Source organism: Vitis riparia, chromosome 14 (assembly GCF_004353265.1).
Source record: "Vitis riparia cultivar Riparia Gloire de Montpellier isolate 1030 chromosome 14, EGFV_Vit.rip_1.0, whole genome shotgun sequence".
Classification (NCBI taxonomy): domain Eukaryota; kingdom Viridiplantae; phylum Streptophyta; class Magnoliopsida; order Vitales; family Vitaceae; genus Vitis; species Vitis riparia.
The window spans coordinates 4,714,111-4,738,861 of NC_048444.1; the positions used below are offsets into that span (position 1 = coordinate 4,714,111).

General features: G+C 33.6%; 4 protein-coding genes across 4 annotated transcripts; 2 read left to right on the forward strand and 2 right to left on the reverse strand.

Annotated features, from left to right (window-relative positions):
* The first annotated feature begins 2,737 nt into the window (after positions 1 to 2,737).
* LOC117929920 (50S ribosomal protein L27, chloroplastic) lies at positions 2,738 to 6,510 on the forward strand. Its single transcript, XM_034850364.1, has 3 exons — positions 2,738 to 3,082; positions 5,951 to 6,052; positions 6,141 to 6,510. Exons 1-3 carry the CDS (start codon positions 2,804 to 2,806, stop codon positions 6,318 to 6,320), a joined length of 561 nt encoding a protein of 186 aa, XP_034706255.1. The 5' UTR covers positions 2,738 to 2,803; the 3' UTR covers positions 6,321 to 6,510.
* Positions 6,511 to 7,579: 1,069 nt separating this feature from the next.
* LOC117929921 (protein transport protein Sec61 subunit gamma-like) lies at positions 7,580 to 12,008 on the reverse strand. Its single transcript, XM_034850365.1, has 3 exons — positions 11,822 to 12,008; positions 11,617 to 11,732; positions 7,580 to 7,847 (listed from the first exon to the last, which is right to left on the reverse strand). Exons 1-2 carry the CDS (start codon positions 11,913 to 11,915, stop codon positions 11,617 to 11,619), a joined length of 210 nt encoding a protein of 69 aa, XP_034706256.1. The 5' UTR covers positions 11,916 to 12,008; the 3' UTR covers positions 7,580 to 7,847.
* Positions 12,009 to 12,681: 673 nt separating this feature from the next.
* On the reverse strand, positions 12,682 to 17,746 carry LOC117929919 (zinc finger protein 511). Its single transcript, XM_034850363.1, has 4 exons — positions 17,585 to 17,746; positions 16,940 to 17,004; positions 14,086 to 14,284; positions 12,682 to 13,517 (listed from the first exon to the last, which is right to left on the reverse strand). The coding sequence occupies exons 1-4, from the start codon at positions 17,708 to 17,710 to the stop codon at positions 13,146 to 13,148; spliced, it is 762 nt and encodes a 253-aa protein (XP_034706254.1). The 5' UTR covers positions 17,711 to 17,746; the 3' UTR covers positions 12,682 to 13,145.
* Positions 17,747 to 21,339: 3,593 nt separating this feature from the next.
* On the forward strand, positions 21,340 to 23,495 carry LOC117931294 (peroxidase 55-like). The gene is made up of 3 exons (XM_034852235.1): positions 21,340 to 21,597; positions 22,392 to 22,583; positions 22,672 to 23,495. Exons 1-3 carry the CDS (start codon positions 21,355 to 21,357, stop codon positions 23,245 to 23,247), a joined length of 1,011 nt encoding a protein of 336 aa, XP_034708126.1. The 5' UTR covers positions 21,340 to 21,354; the 3' UTR covers positions 23,248 to 23,495.
* Positions 23,496 to 24,751: the final 1,256 nt, after the last annotated feature.

The window sequence follows — 24,751 nt, forward strand, 5'->3', positions numbered from 1 at the left end:
TATCTTGATTGCAAATACTCCAACACGGATTGATGTCCTTGTAGGACAGTTAACAAATGAATCTAAGATACACCTGAAGTGTGGTAGACCTGTTGGCTCAAAGGATGTAACTCTTTGGAAGAAGAAAACCCATGAAAAACTTGACACTCTAAAAAAGGTCATCAAAATGACTGATCAGTTTAAAATTGATAAAATTTATAGCCCCTGAAGAGACACATATTGAACGAGAAGCCCTTAAAAAGGCACATATACCTAAAAAATTGTGAGATCTTAGTAAGTTATGTACACACAGGAGAAAAATGGGATTAAAATAATATTGTTATTAACAATATTTTCGCTTTCCAAGTGACCTCCAATATCATAAAAAATTATGAAGATCCTGAACCACGAAATGTGGAAGAATGTCGACATAGAAATAATTGGTCAAAAGGGAAAGAAGTTATGCAAGTAAAGTTAAACTCATTAACAAAACGAGAAGTTTTTGGACTTGTAGTCCAAACACCTGAAGATGTAAAGCCTGTTGGGTACAAATGAGTATTTGTACGAAAGCGCAATGAGAATAATAAGATCATAAGATATAAAACGTGATTAAGACTAAATTAAATCAAACAATGAATTATTATTCTTTCACATTTATGTTAATGATAATATTGAGAAATTAATATATTTTTTTATACTTCACTATTTGTATTGATGAGATTTCTTAAAGAACGAGGGAATATAGTAAATATAATAAATTAATGAGACAATTAATTTAGGTTATGTTTTATTCATGAAAAGTATTAAGGAAAGAAAAAAAATGTTAAGAAAAATAGTTTTCTCATATTTGGTTTTACGGTAGAAAATACAATATATGTATAAAATTAAATTTGTAAAGATTTTATATATATTTAAATTATTTAATCTTTATATAATAGTGGAAAATAAGTCAAATAAGTTTGAAGAAACATATAAAAATAATTTATTGAGTTTAAATCTATTTTATATTTTCTTTCTTTTCCTCAAATTTTATGGGAACCAAACATATCTTGATATAAAAACATATAATTTTTTTTATGTATAGAACACTAATCCCGGTTATTTTGAAAAATTTAAAAATATTTAAAATAAGGGTATTTTAGGTATTGTATTAAAAATATTAATTATTCTCTCATATGAAATAAAATGCATTTTAATATTTTAGATTAAAAAATGAAAAATCAATATTATTTTTTCAAATATTTTCATTTGTTTATATCTTATCTCAATTTTCCAAAAAGAAAAGAAAGATATCTTATATAACATAACTAGTTCAAAATAAGAATTTTTTTTTTTAATAATTATCTAAAAAAATTTTGATTTTATAAATCAAGTAAATAGAATTTATTTTAAAATTTATTTTTATTATATTAAAAAATTTAAGAGAAAATATTTTATTTATAAAAAAATTAAATTTCAACCAAAATCAATTAAAGCATAATTTGATTTAATATAGTATCAACAAATGAACAAAATTAAACTTTTAAGAATTTAATTATATTATATTAATAATTAATAATAAAAATTTTGAGGTAAATTTTAATATAAAAAATTTAATAGTAAGAATTTTGATCTTGTAAAAGAATAAAGACATAATAAAAAATTAAAAACTTTAAAATTTATTGAATGTGTTTTGCTAAGTTTTTAGCAAATCTTGTTTATAAAGGGTATTTATTTTTTTAATATTTTGTTGAAAATAATTTATTTTCAAACTTTAAATGGTTTGTATTTTTTTTATATACATTTTTTTGACTTATTATAAATTTTTTGTTAAACAAAAAAATTATTATATGAATTTATTTTTTATTTTTTAATATTTATTAAAAATAAAATATTATAATAACAAACAATTCAACAAATTTTAGATAATATTTAGTGTTAATTAATTTAAAATTATTATTATCAAACACAATTTTTTAAGTTTTTTTTTTTTTTTTCTCTCACTTTGAAGGATAAGTTGATTTATCGAAGATCCCTCCTTAACATTCCGCACCGGCAATTGGAGTCGAGCCTCCAAATTCCAAAATGAGACATTATTGCACAATAAGCGAGGCGGCTTGAAACATAACCATAAGAGAATGGTCATTATCGGCCTCAGAATCTCGTCTGTCTACACCAATTTGGAAGTTGTTCTTTAATAGAAGAGATGAAGTTCAAAGTACCTGGACCATTTCGGCTAACGTCTAAGCCACATATTTTGCGCGTGACAACTCGCCGCCACGGGATAGAGAATTGTCCTTTATATCCTCTTGACCTATATACTATATACGTGTTTAAAATATATATTTTGAATATTTATTCGTTGGTTTCTTTCTTGACTGTGGCCAAAAATAGCAGATCTAGACACTGTTTCAAACATTTGTTGCTTCTAGCTTTTTTTTTATGATGCCGTAGATGTCATGTTGTTCCTTTAACAAAATACCTCAAATATGGTTTAAATTCTTATTTTCTTTAAAAAAAACATGAGAGGTATTTTTGCCAAAAATAGGTTATTAATTTATTAGCTAAAATATGTGGAGGGTTATATTTGTAAATTTGCAATTATTTCGTCATTTTTAATCAAATAATCCAAAAATTATTTTGGAAAGGTGAAATTTTGGCCCAAAACTCTGTTTACTGATATTACGAGTCACACTCGAAAACCCAAACCCAAATTCAGGTGAAGGCCAAGCCCAAGCCCAACAAAATTTCACAAAGGGGGAGGAGAGTTGTTTTGAAGATAAGGTTTTTGTTCAAGGCCTCTCTCCCTCCATCTTCCAGCAGTTAATTTTGCAGAAGAATAACAATGGCGAGTTTGAACCTTGTAGGAGCTTTCAAAGGACTCTCTCTAAGCTCTACCTCTTCCTTCTTGAGAGGAGATTTGGGTTCCATTACTGGTAGTTCCAAGTTATGTGTTTCATTTCCACTCAAATCGTTGCCACTCACGATTGAGTCTGCGCACAAGAAAGGAGCTGGAAGCACAAAGAACGGTCGGGATTCCAGAGGGCAAAGGCTTGGCGTCAAGATTTACGGCGATCAGGTCGCGAAGCCCGGCGCAATCATCGTCCGGCAGCGAGGTACCAAGGTATGAATTATTGTGAATGAATCATGACTACTCAAATTAGAGCGTTCAATTCGTTTTCAGAAGGTAATCTTTGTTTCCATTTTCTAGGTTTTGCTTTGTTTTGGTCGGTTTCTTACTGACTAGCATGTAAATTTCATTTCCAGAGACTGATATTCTTTTCGTTTCTTTTTTTTTTTTCTTCAAGTTTTTCAAGTATACAGTTATCCTAGATTAGTCTCATAATTGGATCCACATTGATTGTTAGGAATCCAGTTTATCTATGCAGGCTTGTCTTAATTACTGTGTCAATAGTAGAAGAGAGAAGAATTGGAAAACAAGATTAATTGATTGTGAGAGAAATCAGAAAAACAAGCTTCGATTCATCGTATGGCAATTGGAAAGGAAGCTCGACGAATATAAGATCATTCGAAACAAAGAGCAAAATAAACCATTAGCTAGTAGGCAACAACTGTCTTATAAATGTTTTAAGTCGTTGTCAACTATATAGGCTACATAACATTCAATACCAGTGGTGTGTTTTCTGTGATGTTTTAAACTTTTAAGTGAAATTATCTTGTGAATTGAGAAGGTCTCTGTCTTTGTGAATGTTTGTGAATGGCTCTCATTGTTCTACTAATTGACTAGATGCTTACAAACTTTTATGTTCCCTCCATCAACATGTCTAATATAATTTGGCTTAGATAAAGTGAGTTCTTCGTTTTTTGGGGAGATATAAAAGAAATCTGCAAACTTAAAATTTGTTTTCCTTTCTTTAAATCATTCTTCCCTTCTACCAAACAGAAATTTAACAGTTTTGAGTAGTGAATTTTTCTGTTTTGCTAATTACTGATTATGGAATGGAAGATTGTTGTTATTTGCAAATGTAAGACAACTTGTAAAATTTGAAATCTAGTTTTGTTTTTGTGGAGATTATGGTGGTTGCTTTATGATAAAGTCGAATATTCTAAATAATATATATTTTACAGTGATATTTCTAGGCAAATTTATGCAAATTATTCGTTCTATTTGTTAACATGATGCACATTTGCAGCTGATCTACTTGTCAGGGTTTTTATTCTATGGAGTGGAATTAATGTTTTATTGAGTTTCAAATATCTTGAACAATGCATTGTAACATATTAGTTAGAGATGTTAAAGAAGAGTGGGGGCCATGCTTTGAGATCACATGATGAAGACTGGTATTCAAAAGTAAATGAAGTTGATCGCTCCAAGGAAACCTGTGGACAAACAGACTGTAGGAAAATAATGTTATTAGGAAAAAAAAAAAAGGAAGATTTGTCTAAAATGAAAATGGGCAAATCCAAAACTGAAACTAGAGCTTTAGGAGAGAGATTGAAGTTTGGCTAACTCAGTTTTTCAAGCCAACTTCATGGACTGAGACTTGCAAAGGAATGGGTTTAAGTATGATGATGCTTATTTAAAAGAAGAATGGAAATGAATAACATCGTTGCAAATGTAGTCATCAAACATGTGATTCACAATATGGAACACCAATATGTTGTCAATGAACTTGTAGTACGAGTAGAAACAAGAAACAAGGTTGTGATCCATTAGGAGGAGGATTGAGGATTTCTTGTTCCCTAAGCCTATATTGCTCTTGCATATTAGAAATGTTGATGTTCATTTGATGTGTTGAGCTTTCATTATTCACTTCTTGTGTGTCTATGCACAACTTCTATAAAGATGTCCTGCTTATTTTGGTTGATTTGCATCTTAAACAATTTAGATCATGATCACCATTACCTCCTAACTAACTACAACTTAATATTCTTATTTTTTTTCCATTTTATTTAGACTTGATATGTGGGGAAATAGTGTTGATTTTTTTTTCTCTATTTAAATAAAGTTTTTTTTTTTTTTTTTTATATATATACTGCAAATTGTTCAGATTATATACTTGAGAGATTGAGCATATGTATTTCTATATGCAATCTGTAAATTGGGTGATCATATAGGTCCTAGTGGAGCCATGGCCCAGGCTTGAATGTATGTTTCAAGACTATCATTTGTAGTCAAGAACATGTGGGTGAACACGAGTTCCTCCATAAAGTCGTGTAAACTTTGCCATGCCATGTGGGCCCAAGTGATTGGCTTTTTGCTTGATTTCAAGTGTTCTTGCTAGGGACACCTACATATTAAACACATTCTGTAAGGGGTGTCTGTGTGCATGGAAGTGTTTAGCTCTTTATCCACCCACTCAAATGGGGGGATTGGTTATGGGGTACTACATCATTAGAATGAGGCCTTCATTCATTTGTTTTATGCCTTTCTATGCAATTATGAACATACTCATTTTTTTCCCCTTTATTTTGCTCATGACTAAGATTGTTCAAAATCCACACACCAGAACCATCACATACTGTGCAACAAGCTCATCTTTTCAAAAGCTAAAACCATTCAGCCTGTTCCCCATCATTTCCATGGCGACCTGGGTTGGTTTATTTGATACCTTGCATTTGTATCTAAGTTGATCCAGGTGCTTGAAAACAGGGAGGTACATTAATTCAAATCCCAACCCTTTCCAGTAGTTTTGTGCATGTGTAGCATATTAGTGTGTTGACCCTAGTTAAACTTTATTATCTCTTTCTACCCTATCAGTTCCCTCAGGTGCATGGGAAGAGCATCATCTCCTGTATCTGTGAAGGTTTGAAGCATTACTGTCAGAAATTCTTGTGTTTGTCTGCTTGCTAGCTACAATGCCTGAATTGCTTTTCTGTCTTACCTGCACAATAGTTTATGATATCATAATATAATGAGTCTTAAATTCCTTTATTGTGGCCACTGGTACTGGACTAATAATTGATGTTTCTCATGAGTACATGTTATATCTTCTAGCTATCTCTGAATGTATTTGTCATGGCGTTTCAGTTCCACCCAGGGAAGAATGTGGGGCTGGGCAAGGACCACACCATCTTTTCCTTGATTGATGGATTAGTCAAATTTGAGAAGTTTGGGCCTGATAGGAAAAAGGTCAATTTTTAAGTCCAGAATCTTCAAAAGTTTGTGCGTCGGTTTAAAACAGGGTTGACACTGATGGTTATCTCTATCTGATTGGCAGATAAGCGTTTACCCACGTGTTTTACAGCCTGAAAACCCCAACAGTTGCAGAGCAAAGAAGAGAGAATACTTCAGAATGCAGCGTGAACGCAAGAAAGCCAGAAAAGAAGGCATTGTCCCTCAACCCCAGCTTGTACTGGCATCAGCAAATGAAGCTACTGATGGAAATCCAATTTGTTGATTCCTTTTATCGTAGGAATCTTCATTAAAAGTGCAAGTGATGTTGAAGCCAGGTTTGCTGTGCAAGTTTTCCTTTTATATTTTTTGTGCATTATCTTTTAAAAAATCTTAATGTGAATTTTGAGCTTTACTACTGTAAAAATTGCCTACTGAAGGCCTTTCAATAGTTGGCTTGAGTTTATGGGAATCAATATGTCCTAATGCATGTCTGAAACAAAAATTGGGGCTTTAAACTGGGGGGTTTTTGAGAGAGCAGTGTTTGTGACAGGCAGTTTTCTCTGCACGTAAGGCAGGCGATTGCAACCAGTTTTTTCTTGAGGTTTACGAGACACAAAAGTAGAGTTTGTGGTACTCTTTCATCCCTTATGCTCTATACAAGATTCTTGTATTTTTAGATTGGGATTAGGTGTTGTCCTTTTCACTCAAGACCCCAGACTGGAAGGCTTTTTCATGTCGAAGAAAAGCATGGCTGTTTCTTCTTTTAAAGCTAATCCTAAGACGCATCCTTTTTTTAAGCTAATCTGAAGATGCGTCCTTCCATATCCGTAGGTTAGTTATCCATTCCCACCCCTTTTTTAAAAATGGTCTCTAGGATTGCAATTCGGTCCAGACCTGGTTGAGGTCATATATCCCACGGAGAGGCTGTGATTCACCTACCTTCCAAAGCCCTTCTCCTTCCAAAACCACTACGCTCCATCCTCTCAAACTTTCTTACCCCCCTCCCCCTTAGAGGGGATATAGGAATTTGACCGCCCCCGTTTTTCAAATTTTTGGTAACCCAATGACCCCAGTAATACAGCAGGGTAACAGTTTGGACCTGAGGGTCGGCAAACTCATCAGGGGCCCAATGGCATGGGTTTGCTCCCTCAAGAACCTCCCCAACCCCTTTCCAGGCCAAGTCACATTTATTCCCCTCTCCGTATTCAGGATAGGCTCATATGAAGAAGGTTCATACGGATTATCAAATTCATAGGGAAGTATTCCATCCTAAACTCCATTAAGTGGACGGTTTGCTAATAGGACCTAGCCAGCCCAGTTCAGTTTAGCATGATTTTGGCGTTTCCAGTTTGTTATGACTGAAAATTTTTATGCCTGGCAAAAGTTGCAGGCCTCATCTACAGCATGCGTTGATGATGTGGATTCTAAGCCAACTATTTCCCACTGAAGCTCACGCCAAGAGTAGGATGTACTGAGACCTGATTTGGTTGCAAGTCTAAACTCATTCACGTCTTCATAATAGATGAAAAAATAAACAAAAAATAAAGAAAATTAATGTTTAGCAAAATAACCAACTGGTTACAGTGGCCTCGTGAATTCATTCAACCTCGAGTACTATCAGAATGAATAACAAAGCAACAGGTATGTCTCCAACATAGAAGAGCTCAATGCAACTCAGAAATTTTAACATCCACCAATCTGCTTGTTTCCCGATAGTTTACATGTCAAAGAAGAACCTAAAAAGCTTAAAGTAATTTTATCCTGTGTAAGCATTTCGCACTCCAGACAATTTCCACCATTCCTTAGAGGCCTGCAGTTTTAGTTAAAATTCCATCAGTCAAGACATTATATCAGTCAATGTTTATATATTATGCAACAGCAACAACCACCACCATAAAAAGGGAAAAAAACCAAACGATAACCACCTCAATAACCTGCTTCATTTTGCTTATGCAATAGACAGCCTACCTTGTTCTGTTGAATGTATTATCTAAAACTTAATTGGACAACCAATAGGTGGAGCAAAAATTCACCATATGCATCACATAAAAATGCATATTTCATAAAAAAATTAAGAAAACATACATTGACAAAAGTTAGACTACATATTCAAAATTTAAATAGTTTCTTTGACCCAGATTTGATTTAATGTTTTACAACCTTATTATTGAATTTCAAGATGGCAATGGAAATTGTCTATGGTTTTATCAGATAGCTTGAAATTACCTATGGCTTTTATCAGATAACTTGGAGAAGAAGATAGATGTTTTAAATTTAAAGATGGCAAATGAAACTTAGCATACAGCACTCTGATAACGCAGAAAAGATAGATTTTATCAACCTTGCATGATGTAGCATGTGTCCTAAAACTCAAATACAATTGCTGTGGGAGTAAATACTAATCCTGAAATAAAAAATTACATTTGATCAACCCTACTATGGAGATTATATATGACTGAACAGTCTTGAATCTTTCAACTTTGGCTGCTTTCCATTTACATGGTTTTTAATATTGTTTCTTTTTAGCTATTTCACTTGTCATATTTTAAGAGCTTTATCTATAGAGTGAAATGGTATATATTGAGGTAATACACTAATACACCAAAAGAACAAGAATGTCATCATAACCATGTGGGCTAATTTCTAAATTAAATTTAAGACTTCAATTTCTACCTATTGGAAAACCTAAATTTCAGATGGTACCAATCAGTTTTTCCAGTTTTGAAAATTCAGGAAAAGTTTTCAACAATTAATAATGTTATGTCCTAGGGTTACACCCCATTTTGCTAGGAGCCTGTTAATATATATCTCTAAAACAACTACTAAAGTTTTGTACTAGATTCTATCCCTATTTCTCGGTGCCTATTATAATATATATATATATATATATATATATGACTTGCCTTTTGAGAGAATAATTAATAGAGTTCACAGTTTTCAGATTTTTTATTTAATAGCACTGCTGGACACCATGTCAGTATTTCTAATGACAAAACCCAAGTAATGTGAGTAACTCAGTTCTCTGATCAAAAGATTAAAAAGGTGATTATTAACCATACAACAGGATAAGCATTCTCAATAATAGAACAGACTATTCTTCCCCTTTGTTCCAATGAATTGCACCCTGTGTAGGCTTGAAAAAAAGATCTGCAAATTATGCTTTCAAAGTTTTTTCAAACAATAAGATGGTATCAAGGGAAAAGGCGGTGCCAAAAGATTCAGAAAAATAATGATTTAAGGTTTCATATGGATTGCAGAAAAGGATAAGGGAAGGTGTTTTATACACTACTATTTGGATTATGTTGGGCATCATATAGAAGTGAATACTCTTGTCTTTGATCAATTTTGTTGATTGGTTAGAAACTAAGTAGTTGTGGGTAGGTGTTGTTTTTCCTTAAATTGCCCTCTTTTCTTTGGTCTTTTCACTTGGTTCACTTTCTATACTTCCGTGTACTTCAGCAAGCTCTGCCCTTTCCCTTTTGTACCACCTATTCTCTTTCTATAATATTTTTGGTGTGCTTATTAAAAACAGATTAGGATAAAGGAAGGGAAAGGGGAAGAAAATGCTAAATGTGACCAAGATAGAATAATTCTTTTTTGAGTAATTTTCATCTTTTTCCCACTTTCGTCCCCTTCATTCTTTCCAAATCCAACAAAGAGCCAAAAGGATCTTTAGCAGAAAGAAGCACTTGTGAGAAAGAAAATATAGTGAAAGAACCTAAGTTAGTTACACAGGTAGAAACTCATAATTGTATTTGATTATGCTTTAGTATTATAACAAACTACATAACATCCTCGTCCAAATATAAACTATCATGAGTTAGTCCATGAAATGAATTCCATTTAGTTTCCAATTTTACACCAAGGAACATATATTCCAGTAGGTTAACTGCAAACACCAATAAAATTCATTAAAACAAGTCACATCACCAAAATGGTACCATAGGTTTTTGACAATACCATCCATCAAAACCTTTGAAACCATGGCATACACATACTTTTAAAAGGCGCAAGGCACACTTAAGGCACAAAAGTCTCCTACAGCTTAAGTGCAAAGCGCACCACAAGGTGCATGCCTAAGGTGGTGTTTGTTTTTTTTACTTAATTCTAAATAGAACCTTAATGCTTAATAGCTTAAGTGCAAACCAATATGTTATTTTTTTTATTTAGAAAAAGTTACATATTTTTGCTTTTTCTATTTAGTAAAAAGTTTATAATAAGAAATGAAAAAGTAGAAAAACAAACAATTTAAATTCTGAAAACAAATTGCTTTCAGCAAAAAGCCAAAAAAACAAACACCACCTAAGTGAAGTGAAATGCAACTTGAGATGCATATTAATTTTATAAGATATGATTCAAAATCTAATCCAAATGATAAAAAATTTAAGATTCCAAACATTTAAAAGAAGTATGCAATAAAAAAAGCAATGAAATTATATAAATTTCAACATACAATTAGAAATTTCAAGAACAAACGTGTTTAAAAAGGAAGAGTAAAATTGACAAAACGCACCTCTTCAATAAGACACATGTCTTGGCAAGTGAGACCCTATAGCTAGGGAGTGGTTACAGTGTGCCTTTTAAAACTATGGGCATGCATGGTACCAAATAAACTAATAGAAAGGACTCACTTCATATACTATGCAAACAATGCAGTTCTAAAATTCTATATGACATGCACACATCAACTTTGCACTTTACAGACATAATTCCAGTAGATTAACTACAAAACACCAACATAAAATGTTAAACGAAATTACATCACCAAAATGATAATATAAGTTTTTGATAATATCAACTGTCAAAACCTTTGAAACTATAGTATACATATTACCAAATAAACTAATTTTATCTGTCCCAAATAATGGATTCACTTCATATGATAAGACAAATCACCACAGAGTTCCAAAATTCTACAACCTCCACACATGACTACAGGAAATTAGTAACCCAGGTCTTTTGGTTCTGTTATTCAACACATTTGGAACCTTCTATGATCTTCCAGGAACCACATATTCAGGAATATACAGTTGGCCACAAAGTTAGCTTTCTAAAAGAAGTTTGATTCAAAATTATGCTACTCCTCAAGCAGCATACATCAACTCAGATTAACTCGTAATTATTTGTTAAAGGAAAATTGGATTATACTTTTTCTCCTTTTACTGTAGAAAGCATTTTTGTTCTTTTAATTAAAAAAGACAGAACAACTCAAAAAGTTATTTATTTTCTTTCCCCCTGTTATCTCGGCAACCAACTAGATTTTTAGCAGATTTACAGATGCTAATTCTATTCAAACACTAGAAGAAACCGCATCTCCGAATAAAAATCACATGCACAACAGGAAACTAACTACAGATTGATTGCTCATCTATTAGGTTATCACAAAATAGATCTCCAAAATAAGAAAACAGATGATCTCAACTTAACTAACGACAATAACAACCATTACGAGAGAGATATATGACTCTTGTGTGGATCGAAATTGATTTAAAACCCCTAAAAACAATTTGCTTTAAAAGAACGAGTCTCCATAAACAAGGATAATTAGCAGGCAGAATAAAAAAAAATTAACAATATACCTAGACAGATCCGACAATAATGTTGTTGATAGGGATGAAGATCAGCTTGACGAAAAACCCTACGAAGCCCATCACCACGAAACCTATGGCTGTGCGGAACGCGACCTTGGTGAATTCTGCAGCAATATCGAACGATCAAATAAGCACTCAAAATTCACAGATCTGAGGAGAAACACAAGAGGAGAGAGGAGAGAGGAGAAAATACCTTTACGATCGGGCTTGTGGCACCGCTTCACGAGGCGGACGCTGTCCTTCGCGAACTCCCTCATCGGATCGAAGACGTTATCGATGGCATCCATTGCTTTCTGCAGGCAGAAACAGCTCTAGATCTTATCTGATCGAGAGATTGGTTAGATAACCGAGAAAGAGAGGGTTTTGATTTTCGGTCAATCTGAAGAATATATATGCAAAAATGGAAAACCTTAATACCGAGTCTAAGACGGAGGACTCTAGACTTTTGTTGACCTAAATACCCCTGACGAATCGTAAATCAAAACGGCGTCGTGTTTAGAGGCTTAAAGCCTTATTTGCTAAAAATTTCCCTTGCAAATATAATTTCGAATTGACAAAAAAAAAACCTTCCATTTAATATGGTATGGGTGTTAAAAAATTATTGTAGGATAAAACATCATTCTCCCCTTTTAAAAAGCTGAAAGTCGTTTTTATACCCATAACATGGGGAAATACTTTATAGAAAACACAGATAATCATGCTCAAGATGACTTCTTTGTTTAAATTGAAGATTATTTCGTCCTTCTATCCAAATATTCATTTCAACCACATTGGCACTGGACATAAACTTGTTGAAGATTGAAATAGTTATTTAAAATTAAATAGATACAAAAATACAAGAATTCATCTTATCAAAAGATAAATTCACTTTTTACCTTAGAACTCATCAAAGACTGTCTTTTTATATTTTTTGGTGCTGTATTTTAAAAAATTACACTACTATTACATGAAGGCCCGAATCGGTGTCTATTGAAAGGATTGGATGCCTTCGTCCACCTCGAAAGGGGTTGTTCACATTTGGGATGCCCTGCTCAGTTTTATGGAGGGTAGATGTCAGGAACCAGCCAGAGATAGGCCTCGATTCAAATACAAAATGGAGTTTCACCTCATGCATTCAACTTTCTTAATTCATTATAGCATCACATAGAAGTATGTGGAGCCTGATCACAATACAAAGGGAGGATTAGAGACTTTTTTTTAGAAGCCACAGGGAACCTCAATGCATGACAACCAACACAAGCTATCAGCCTCTCCAAATGGCCTGTACCCAGCATGTGATTTCTTTTCGCATAGAAAGTTTCTGAGAGCGAGAGCATACATCTTCAACAGCAATGAAGATCATTCCAACAGCCCAGCTGTACTCAGTTCCAAGCCACTGACAAAAATTGATAAATTTATGAAACTATTCATAGAACCGAAATTTTGAAACAAGCTGTGAGCTTGTTGTACTCTCCGTGTACAAAGAGAAGACAGGGCACTTGCATAGAGGATCCAAATTTGATTGGCAGGCATGCTGACTATCTCTTAGAAACTGCTTGTGTGGAGTCTGGCCTTTTTTCATTCTGAACAGCACGAGGGACAAATGTGAAGCCACGAGTGTGGCGACGGCCAAAGCTGACAGAGGAAGGAGTTGAGTCTGAAGTGCTTAATTTTGAGACTGCTGAAACAAGGCCACTAATAGTTTCTTCTTCTATTTCCATGGTGCTTGAAGCCTCCTCCCTCTTGTGAACAGCCTGTTTACGTTGGATTTTCTGCCTCCGTTTCTTGGATGGCTGGCCCTTCTTAAAGAACTCAAAGGAAGTGGGGAATTTATGTTTGTCCACCAGATGCTGCTGACGACTTTTATAGCTCTTAAGCTTCATACCACAGCCTTCGACCAAGCATTCATACTGAACACATAGCATACATGGATGTTTATAATTTACCTAGTGATTTAGACAAAATAGAAAATAAGAGCACAAAATTGAGAAGTTTTTCCTTGTTCTGCCAGTTATGATTATCTACTGACAATCTAAAGACCTGTAACTTTATTCATTAAGATATCATCCAGAAAACAACCAAAAGCTTCCATAAATTCTTTAATTGATTCTGTCTTTTCCCCCCATAAAAACCAGCTATTCTCTCATACGCTTCTTATAATCCTCATTTGTTTAGGTCTTTATTTTATTTTTTTTTATCCTTTGAGAGAGTGGTGGGGGGTCAGGTGGGTTGTGGATAAGAAATTCTTTGTTTATTCCAGCAAAGCACCCAAAAAGTGGGGAAAAGAAGAGCATAAAATATTTTGAAAGGTCATGCTGGACACTTTAGTTTTTTTCCATCCAGAAAGAATGCACTTCAAAATAAGCGAAACTGTGGAAAAGAAAAATAAATCTGCTAACCCATCACCAAGAATGCTAAAAACAAACATCATGATAACATCAATATTAATTCACATAATAGAGGATAAACAAAAAATACCATTGCATAACCACGAGCAACTTTTGCCTGAAAGAAAGAATCATGTGCTTCTGACACATGTATGCTGAGCAGGCGGGATGTTGGGTAAACTCTTGAGCAAACTGAGCAAGATGCAGTATGTCGTGCATTATAGTGATCTTCAAAGCCTTCCAAAGAAGTCAAGCGTGCCCCACAACCAACAATTGGACAAAATAAGCCCCTACAGAAATTGAGCAAGTTTAGAGTTGTTTCCTGTTTTTTTCTTTCTTTTCTTGTGTGTGTGTGAATAGGGAGAACAGGGAGAAAATGGAGAAAATGTATCTCCATGTTGCTTAGAAAATACCTCTCCATCAATTGTTTTGCCCCACAATTACATTTTCTAACTCCATAGAAGAGACAAATTTTTGGCACATTTTGCATGTGCAGAAACATAAATCAATTTGGCACAAGGAGAAGAGCACTAAATAAATTGGTGAAATTATATCTGGATTCTGGGCATTTTATATTATTTTATGGGTCAAACAAAAATATCAGATCAAGTGTCACAGATGAGGAATGCCAGGCCTCATTCCACTCAGATTTCCCATCTCCCTAAACCTATTATGTTGAAGAACCTAAACAAATGCCTGCTGAATGAACATGGGTAAATGCTTGAAACTCCCTTATCAGGTTGGAGTTTGACATTGGAGATCTAATAAGTGGAGCTCAAGTCCTTCTCACATGAATGTGCAGTACTAATCTAATAATCTATAATAGATAACATATCAACTTCTGAAAAAGTTTCCCATTGGAACAATACAAAACAAATACAGATGTTCAGATCTGGAAAACAGTCATTGCTCAACATAGGCACCATAAATATCTGACCTAAATGCTCCTTCACTGTCAAGCCAAAGTATCCTCATAGAAGGATAAGTATGTAATAATAAATTTTGCCATCATTGTTATGAAATCACATGTTTGCTATAGTATACAGATCACTGGAAATCAAAGACAACACAAAATCCTATATTTGGAGTGGGGCATCCATATTAAAAGCCATATGGCCTCAGGTCCCATCTTATGTAGATCCTCACTTTTCATACATGCAACAAGTTTGAGAGAGAATGTTATAAAAGATTCATAATCAAAATAGATGTTCTAACCAGATGAAGTCCCTGCCGAACTAAAACGCCACTCACATTGTAATGTCAAGGGCAGTAGGTAAAATATGAATGTCTTTGTTCCCACCCCAGTAATAGAGATCACATTTAACTACAATGCTGATGTCTGGCAAATACAGACTGCTTAGTCAATTTATGAAGGCCCCTTTATACAACACCCTGAACCCTCTTAAAAATCACAGAAAATCCTCAAATGGCATATATTGATTGTATCATAAGAAAAAGAAAGGAAAAAAAAGAGTGGAGGGGGAGGGAGAGGGGGAGAGGTGGGGGGCTATGTTGTAAACAACAGGGTAGCATGTGTAACGTCCCCAATTTTTACTTAGAGACTTCATTACCCAATAGGAAAAGGGCCAGTGACCTATTATTAATAATGCAAAATTACCCAAAGATAGATATTTGAATTTATTTTTATTTTTTTGGCAAATTTAAGAATTGTTGACACAATATAGTGACACTGCATATACAAATATTGGGGTTATTAGTTCACATGACTTAAGCGATTAAGAACATTGAAGAGGAGGCATGCTGCTTGATAAGCCCACCTGTCTACATCTTGAGCAGCCACAGTTTGTTGCTCATGAGACTTTTTGGAAGACACCTCCAGGGATAAGATTGAGTAATTTAAATTCCATTAACAGAGTTCCTCTCTTTCATTAGCCTAATGATCATCAGGGATCAAGCTTAAACTTGAAAGATTCTAAACTCTTTACTCCCTTCTAACCTCAGGAAAGTTCTGAGAGCTCAGGTCTCCACAAATATCTTGGTACACTCTAACAAGTCCTATACCACTTTCCACCATTCAATTTATCCCAAAATAGCATAAATGTCAAGGGGATACAGGAGACCAGAAGAAATAAAGGCAATGATGTTAAAAGGGAGAAAAAAATATTGAAGCATGATAGAAGAGTTAGATACTTAAACAAGCTAGTGTTGGTATTTTGATTATAGTATTCCATTAATACAGTACCAGAATACTGGACGCCATATACTTTTGTCTAACAATGGATGGAATAATAGATATACAAGCACAAGAAATATCTTTCACTACATGAAAATGAATTTTATGAAAGGTGGCTAGATTCCAGAAATACAAACAGGATAGAACACCTATGAAGCATGAAATATTTTTGAACACAACCTTTAACAAATCCATAACATGAATAAATGTTTGGAACCACCACACTAGATCAGCAATCTGTAGCTTCTCAATATCATAACTGTTACAGCTATATTCGACTTCTAACCATATAAGCTAAGGCTATGTTTTGTTTCTGGAAAGTTTTAAGGAAAAAAAATAGAGCAGAGAAATATACGAAAAAATTATAAAAGTTTTCTTTTATTTGATTGTCCAATGAAAAGTTGAGGGAAAGAAAATTAAATTGCTAAAGAATGCAATTTCCACTAACTTTCCTCACTTTTTGTTAAGGAAATGCACACCACCACCACCCCAACCCTTTTCTTTGGTTTTTTTTCCTTGATTTTTTCTCATGGTACCCAAACATGAGAAAACCATTTACAATAGCATTTTTTCCTTTCCTTTCCTTATTCCTTTCCAAGAACCAAACATAAGGTAAGTTTATGACACCCTTTCTGACACAACCATTAATAGACAGTTCAAGGTACTTCTAAGAGTGAAAGAAGAATTTCGCAAACAGTACTTATAGTAAATTACAGAATAAGCCAAAAGTGAAGATAACATCTATTAATACCTGCCTTCTTCATCTTCCAAATTCTGAAGATGTTGCTTTTCATCTTCAGTTAAGTCCAATGCAACCTGGACGTAGGAAAAATTAGAACAAAAAATTAATCAAGCATTCTTTTCTCAGCATCATCATGCAAAATTTTCCAGAATAGCGTAAAAGGAAATCATGAAGAAAAATAAAAAATAAACAAATAATAAGCATGCTCTCTACAATAATCACAATAAAGGCAAACTACTGCAAGAAATTATTAGAAAAAAATGGAAAAAATAAAATTCAGAGAATGGAAATCCAATTTCACCTCCATATAAAATACACCATGAAAAACATTGGAATCTAGTAAAGCTCTAGGTAAAAGAGGTATTTCAGGCCAATTTAAGAGCTCTATCAGAAATTCAAATGTCCATTCTGAAATAGAAAATTTAAAACCTAATTGAAACTTAACTAAGCAATCCGAGTAACATAAAAACGTACAAACAGTCACACGAATACTCGCATAATCTTATCAGTCGAAAGGTTATAATACAAGGTGCAAAACACCAGAATCAGAAATAAGTTTCACATTCTACAAAACTTACACTAAAAATAGAAAGTTAAAAGGTCACAGACAGTCGAAAATAACCAGAAAGAAAAGGAAAATAAAAGAAAAGGGACCTGTTTGGCGAGAAGTTCTCTCTCAATGTTTCCGGAAGTAAAGAAAGGAGATTCGGGGCCGAATCTCCGTCGAACTGAGCTCCAGTACGGAAACCCTAATTGGCTTTCTTCCATAACCACCTCCATGTCTGACGTCCCTGGTGATTTCTGTAAGAGAGACGCTTGAATTGGTTTAGGCAGTTTGGGGGGATTTGAATTTGGGCCAAAAGGTCGAATGTGGGCCTTCAGGTGACACGAGCTTGGCCCCGCTTTTGGGTGGATCTTTAAATTTCCAATCCATTATTTTTTTATTTAACCCTTTCATATTTTTGTTTGAAAAATAACTCATTTTAGATATGTATGTCTTTGATTATTTTAAATATTTACATATATATTTAAAAAAAATACTTATATTTATAAAGAAAAAATGAAAATATTTTTATCAAAATAAGATAAAAAATAGTTGAAGGATTAAATTTTCAAAATTACCCCATTATGTTTTGTTTTTAATGTAATATTTGCATACTTCTTTGCTTTTGGATTCAAAGGCTATTTGTCAATGTTTTTTAAAACATTTTCGAAAAATAAATTTTTTAAATGGTTGCTAAAAATATTTTTCAATTATTTTTAACATAAAATTTTATTTAAACAGAAAATATAAAAAAAAAATTCTCGATCTTATTGTTCTAGGAAATTATTATACATTTATTTACAAATGTAAAAGTTTTGAAGGGATTCTCTATTTTTTTTAATTATTTCTCAATATTCTAAAAATATACTTAAGACACCTCAAATTTATTTTTAAAAACAACATATTTTACAATAAATTTTCAAAAAATAAAAATTACCAAACAGTTTTTAAAATTAATTTTTTATTATAAATAATATAAAATTACTTTTAAGAATAGTTTCCAAACATTACATTGAATTCAAAATTTTCATTGATTCTTTTATTGTTTTACTATAAATGAATTCTTATTTTACTTTAAGTGCCTAGAAATTAAAAAAAAAAATTAAATTCAAAAAGGAAAATGAGGCCCAAGTTCAAATAATGTTGACGTGTGTATCAAATTGAATAGAAATTTTTATAAACTTAAGTGTAAGTTTGGTTTCGGAAAATTTGAGGGAAAGATTAATAAAATCTTATTGAAGGACACGAATTTTAGTAAGATCACTCTAGTTGGAGAAATGTATACGAAATTTGGTACAAATTAAATTGAAATTTTATTAATTTGATGACGTAAGTGCAATTCTTAATTCACCCCTTGATTCTCCTTTTGCAGACACCCAGCCAAGCATTTTAGTAGAATGTTTCACATTAAAACAATTGTTTTTAACTTTAATATTCCAAAATCTTCAATAGTGATTTTAATTTAGGCTTGGAATCTTAAATAAATATGAGATAATATTGGGGAAATTTAAAGTTGGCTAAATAATTATTTTATACATAAAAAATGAGAAAAGTGGGTTTTGATTCATTAATATGAAAATATATGAAAAAAAAATCTCAAAAATTTTAAATCAATATTATTTAAAAGTAATTTGAAATATATGCATTTTTAATAAGTTCTCTAATTATATCTTAAAATGTTTATTTTATTTGTCATGTCATCAATATCAATTTGACAATAATTATTTGAAATTTTTTTTCTAAAAAAAACAAATACATAGCAAAAATGAGGTAATTTGAAAAGTGTGAACATTAAAAGTAAAGAAAAAAAATCTCAAATAAAATAATAATAATAATAAAAAGAAGTGGAAAATATTTACATGGAGATCAATCTCTAACACTCCTTTCAGCCACTTCATTCATTTCCCGTCAAGGAAGATGCTTCCTTAATATAGAGTTAATGACGTGAATATCCATTGACCCTTTGATTATGGTTTTGTGTTAAAGTATTCAAACCAATAAGAAAAGACACGTACAAAGCTATTTACACTTTTAACCCTAATTCGAAAGATGTTCCTTGATCGGATTTGTTTTTGTGAATAGTCATCATGACCTAGTCTTGTCGAGATAATGTTGAAAATGTCATTCAATCGGAAAATACTAAAAAACTATAATTATCAATTAATGTTGATAACATGGTAAGTAAAAAGAGTAAATTAAGAAATAATTAGATGATTCATAAAAAAAAATTACATATATTTATTTTAAATTCTTTTTAAATTAAAAAAATAATACTAATTTTAAAATTTTAGAATTTTTTTTTTATATATTTTTATATTAGGAAGAAAACTCGCTTTTCCCTAAAAATATTTTCTCTACTTTTAAAAGAGTCGCGGAGATAGTCCTTAGAGATAAAATACGGGAGAGAGCCACGTTGACTGTGTGCATGTCTGACAAGTGAAGCAAGCCTACCCTAGGTTTGAACATCATGATTTTTGTTATATTTGGTCTTTAAAATAAAATTTTAATGTCTGTCATCTGGGATAAATTCCTGGCTACTCCTCTTGTTAGAACAATGATTACATCTATCTCATCAAATAAATAAATTTCAATTAATTACAACTTCCATTTGTGAGTCTTTGATCGGGTTTATGTTACACACGATTTCGTCTTTCTTAATTTGAGGCAGTTAATTCTATATTGACAATTTTTATGTCATCTGTATAATTAATTAAAAAAAATTGATTTTTAATGTTTTTCTTTTGTGCATATGATATACTACAAAATATATATATTTTTTTGTGTTTAATAAGAAGAAATCAGTTATCCCTGATGCCAGGAGCTTATGAATTTTAAATTGGATGGCGGTGGGGCGGCGTTACTATAAGAATAAAATGAGTAGGTTATTAAGATAGTGTCTCGATGTAATTGCTAGGTCAAGAATATCGATCAGGGTCTGTTTGCATTATCTGTGCCAAGTCATATGTGGAATTCGAACCATTTGGTGAACGTTTGGTGAAAGAGCAATGTTATGGCTTTGGGCAGTTGCACCAATTTGGTTATGGCGGAGAAACTGAATAGGATGATGAAAGAGGGGTTTGGTGTGGGTATGGATGATTATCAACTTACTGTTGCTAGAAGGGAAAAGGACCACCCGACTTCTCTTCTCTGGCTATGGCAGTTATCTATGTGCCACCAAGAGCATTGAAAAAGACCAAGTTATTACGGCTCAAATGAAGCATTTCCCATGTGAGCACTACTCAAACGAGTTTTTTACTTAGTCGTTTTCACGTGTCTAGTCTAAACAAGAAAAGAAAGGGAGCGCATCTACCTAACCTCAACGCCATCCAGTAGAACCCATTGAAACAACTAGAAATTGAACAATTAATCAAACAAACAACTGGCAAGCTTGATTTCCTGCCACATTTATAGGTTACATCATCTCCATTGATATAATTTATGCCTTCTGAATGAGATGTTAGGAGAAACTTTGAAAATAAGAAGCCAGCGGGATGACCAAGATGACAATGACCGATGCCCTACCACGCGCATGCAGAAGTGGAAATTTTCGTATGTTTCGGATGGTGTGGGGACTTGAGACGTAAGATATGATAAAGATAGAGACACTTCAACTCTCTGATCCTAAAAGCAATTGTATGTAAGAGCCATAGTTGTTCAGGTGTTAAATAAAATTGTATTTATCTCAATATTATAAATGAACCCAGTAATAAAAAAGCTTTATTTAACTTTCTTTACATGTTCAACTGTGATATTTTCAATGGTAAACCAAAGGCTTAGACCAAGTACACAAAGGATCGATTCAAAGTTGCTAGGCTCGCTCCTTTCTTGTCTTCATCTGAGTTTTATATATATATGTGTATATAATAGCCAGCAATGGACTATGGAGAGGAAGAGAGGTGTGTTGATGGAGATGAGAAAAATGCAGGCATGGAGGAGGTTGTGTTTAGTGATGGTCCTGCTGATGGTGGGGCAGGGAGAGGGACAATTGGCGGAGAACTTTTACAGTTCGAGTTGTCCCAACGTGGAAGCTATAGTGAAACAGGAGGTTTCCACCAAGTTTAGTCAGACGTTCACTACAATCCCGGCTACTCTTCGACTGTTTTTCCATGACTGCTTTGTTGAGGTATTGTGGGCAATAACTTTTTCTGTTTTTTTCTTTTATTCTTTGTTTTGTATCTTGGTGTGATCGTTCACGTCCGATGAAAACGTCTCACGCTGATGGTTTTTCCTATACTCAAGTCCCTTGGATTGTGATTATGGGGTGCTCAAATGAGCAAGCGGCAGATGAGGGAGAAAAGGGAGATGTTCCTTCTATTAAGAATCTTGTTTTTCTGCAATGGAAGATGTGGCCACATCGAAAAAAAACCGCCTCTATCTCTTACACTATTTGGTCAGTAGAACTTGAGAAAAAGTCAACTGGCTCAAAGACTAAGATTCTTAAGTTCATTGTGCAGTGAAGAAAAATGGCACAACGCCATTAAATGCAAAGGACAAACACACCCTTGAGTTTCTTTATACAAGGAGCCAAGTTTCAATGCAAATTGATTCCTCCTTTGAATTGGACAAGATGGCTGCAGTCAGCTGCTCTACATCTCAATCCCTTTGTTTTCTCTTGTCAGGCACAATCCATTTAATTATTATAGAAATTAAGAGAAATTTTAGACATTTAAAAATTTTTCTTACTTGAGAGACAAACAAAGTTGGTATTCAAACAAGGAAGGAAGATTCATGGAAGGAGAAATTTGGGGGATCGGATTTGCATTCTTTTACCTTTCAATTTTTTTTTAAATTATTTCTTTTCTCATCATTCTTAGAACCAAACATAACTATTGATTCATTTTACATTTGAAAATGGAACAACCAAACACCAGAAATTAAGCAAAATATGAAAAAACATTTCAAACATTATCTTTGCAGGGATGTGATGCCTCAGTCCTGATTTCATCACCAAATGGGGATGCAGAGAAGGATTCTGATGATAATCTCTCGCTTGCAGGAGACGGGTTTGACACTGTAATCAAAGCTAAGCAATCAGTAGAAGCAGCATGCCCAGGGATAGTCTCTTGTGCTGATATTCTGGCTCTAGCTGCCAGAGATGTTGTAGTCCTGGTAAGGATGCACGACCTCGTTAACAGTTACTGAAAGTGTTTTCCATCTTTTTTTTTTTAAACCAAAAACTCATTCCGAAAACTCTCAGGCTGGAGGCCCTTCATTCAGTGTAGAATTGGGTCGTCGTGATGGCCTTATTTCTCAAGCATCTCGGGTTGCAGGAAACCTGCCAGAACCCTCCTTTGATCTTGACCAACTCAACTCCATGTTTGCGAGACACAACCTTAGCCAGATTGACATGATAGCATTGTCTGGAGCGCACACTCTAGGTTTCTCCCACTGCAACCGCTTTGCCAACCGCCTATATTCATTCTCCTCATCCTCCCAGGTGGACCCTTCTCTAGACTCAGACTACGCCAAGCAGCTAATGTCGTCCTGCCCTCAGAATGTGGATCCCAGCATAGCAATTGACATGGATCCTGTAACCCCACGAACATTCGACAATGAGTATTACCAGAATCTGGTGGCAGGAAAGGGTTTGTTTACTTCAGATGAGGAGCTCTTCAGTGACCCTGCATCTCAGCCTACAGTCACTGATTTTGCCAAGAGCTCAGGTGAGTTCAATGGAGCTTTCATCACCGCAATGAGGAAGCTTGGGAGAGTTGGCGTCAAAACTGGTGACCAAGGAGAGATTAGGAAGGATTGCACAGCCTTTAATTCATGAAGGCAATGTCTCAGCAACAAATTCTGTAAGGAAATCCTCATTATCCAGTTTGCCTTACCAATATGTTATCTACAGTTTGTCAATATAGTCAAGACAGTTCAATTTTTTTTCCATAGTCCCCTACATTTACTCTGTTTTCTTATCGCCTCTGTATGTGAACTCTTCGTTTTTTTATCCTTGTAATGTTCATATTCTTTCATAATAAGACTTACAACAATGAAGGTTTGCAATTTTATTTTATTTTTTTTATTTGGGCTGTAAATAGTTTTTGAAGACAATATTTTACATGCTGTTGTTTAGATTTTAATGATCATAGCCTACCAGTTGATGCTTACTGTATAACTTAAGTTCTGTAACTACTCTCATAATGTAAGCAAATCAAGAAATACAAAGAGTCATTTGGGAATCCCCTGGAATGATATCAATTGAGGTGATTTCTGTGCCAAGTCATATGCGGAATTTGATTAATTTTTAGACAATTGAACCAATTTGGTTATTAAAGAGAAACAAATGAAGAGTAATTCGAAAAACCAAGTATGATGATGAAAAAGGGTCTGGTGTGGCTGGTTAGCGATCAACTTACCATTGCCAGAAGAGCCACCCCTCTTCTCTGGTCACATACACATTCGCATGTCATTGAAAAAACAAAGTAATATGGATCAAATGAAGCATTTCCCATGTGAACACTACGTGGCATTTAGACTTTTGATTTTTTTTTTTATTAAGTCATTTTCACGTGTCTAAACAAGGAAAAAAAAAGGAAGCAACACCTATCTAACCTCGCCATCTATAGAACCGATGGAAACAACTACAAATTGAACTATCGATCAAACAAACAACTGGCAAGCTTTGCTGCCTCATTTATAGGTTTTTTCATCTCCATCAGTAAAGTTTCTTCACTTCAAGGAACAGTTTGAATTGAAAAAACAAAAAGATGCATCCCAAACAAGCGGCGTACTTAAACCTTCTGAATCCTATTCTAGTTACGAGGAGAAATTTTGAAAGTAAGAAGCTCGTGGGATGGTGAGGATGATGAGAAGCGGCTATATTTTATTGAATGGGTAAGGTTACATTACAGTGACAGATGCCCAACCACGCGCATGCAGAAGTGGAAAGTTTCGTTATCTCTTAAGAGTATAAAAATTGCAAATGAGATAACCTTGAAGCATGGTGACATGACTTGTAAGACAGGACAAAAATATAGACACTTTAATTCCCTAGGTATTTTTTGTAAATAACTCCGTCCTTGCATAACAAATTACCCTTTGTGTTATGTGTTTTTTATATTTTTAGATATGCTGAATTGAATAGTTGGTTGGGAGAAAGTTCCATAACTCATATATATATATATATATATATATATATATATATATATATATATATTGATTGTATTATGTTTTTTATATAGTTCAATGAATGATAACTAAGTAAATTTTCTCCTCTTTTGAATTTTCATTTTCCTTCTTATTTTCTAGCTAAAACTAGTAATATGGTATTAGAGCTT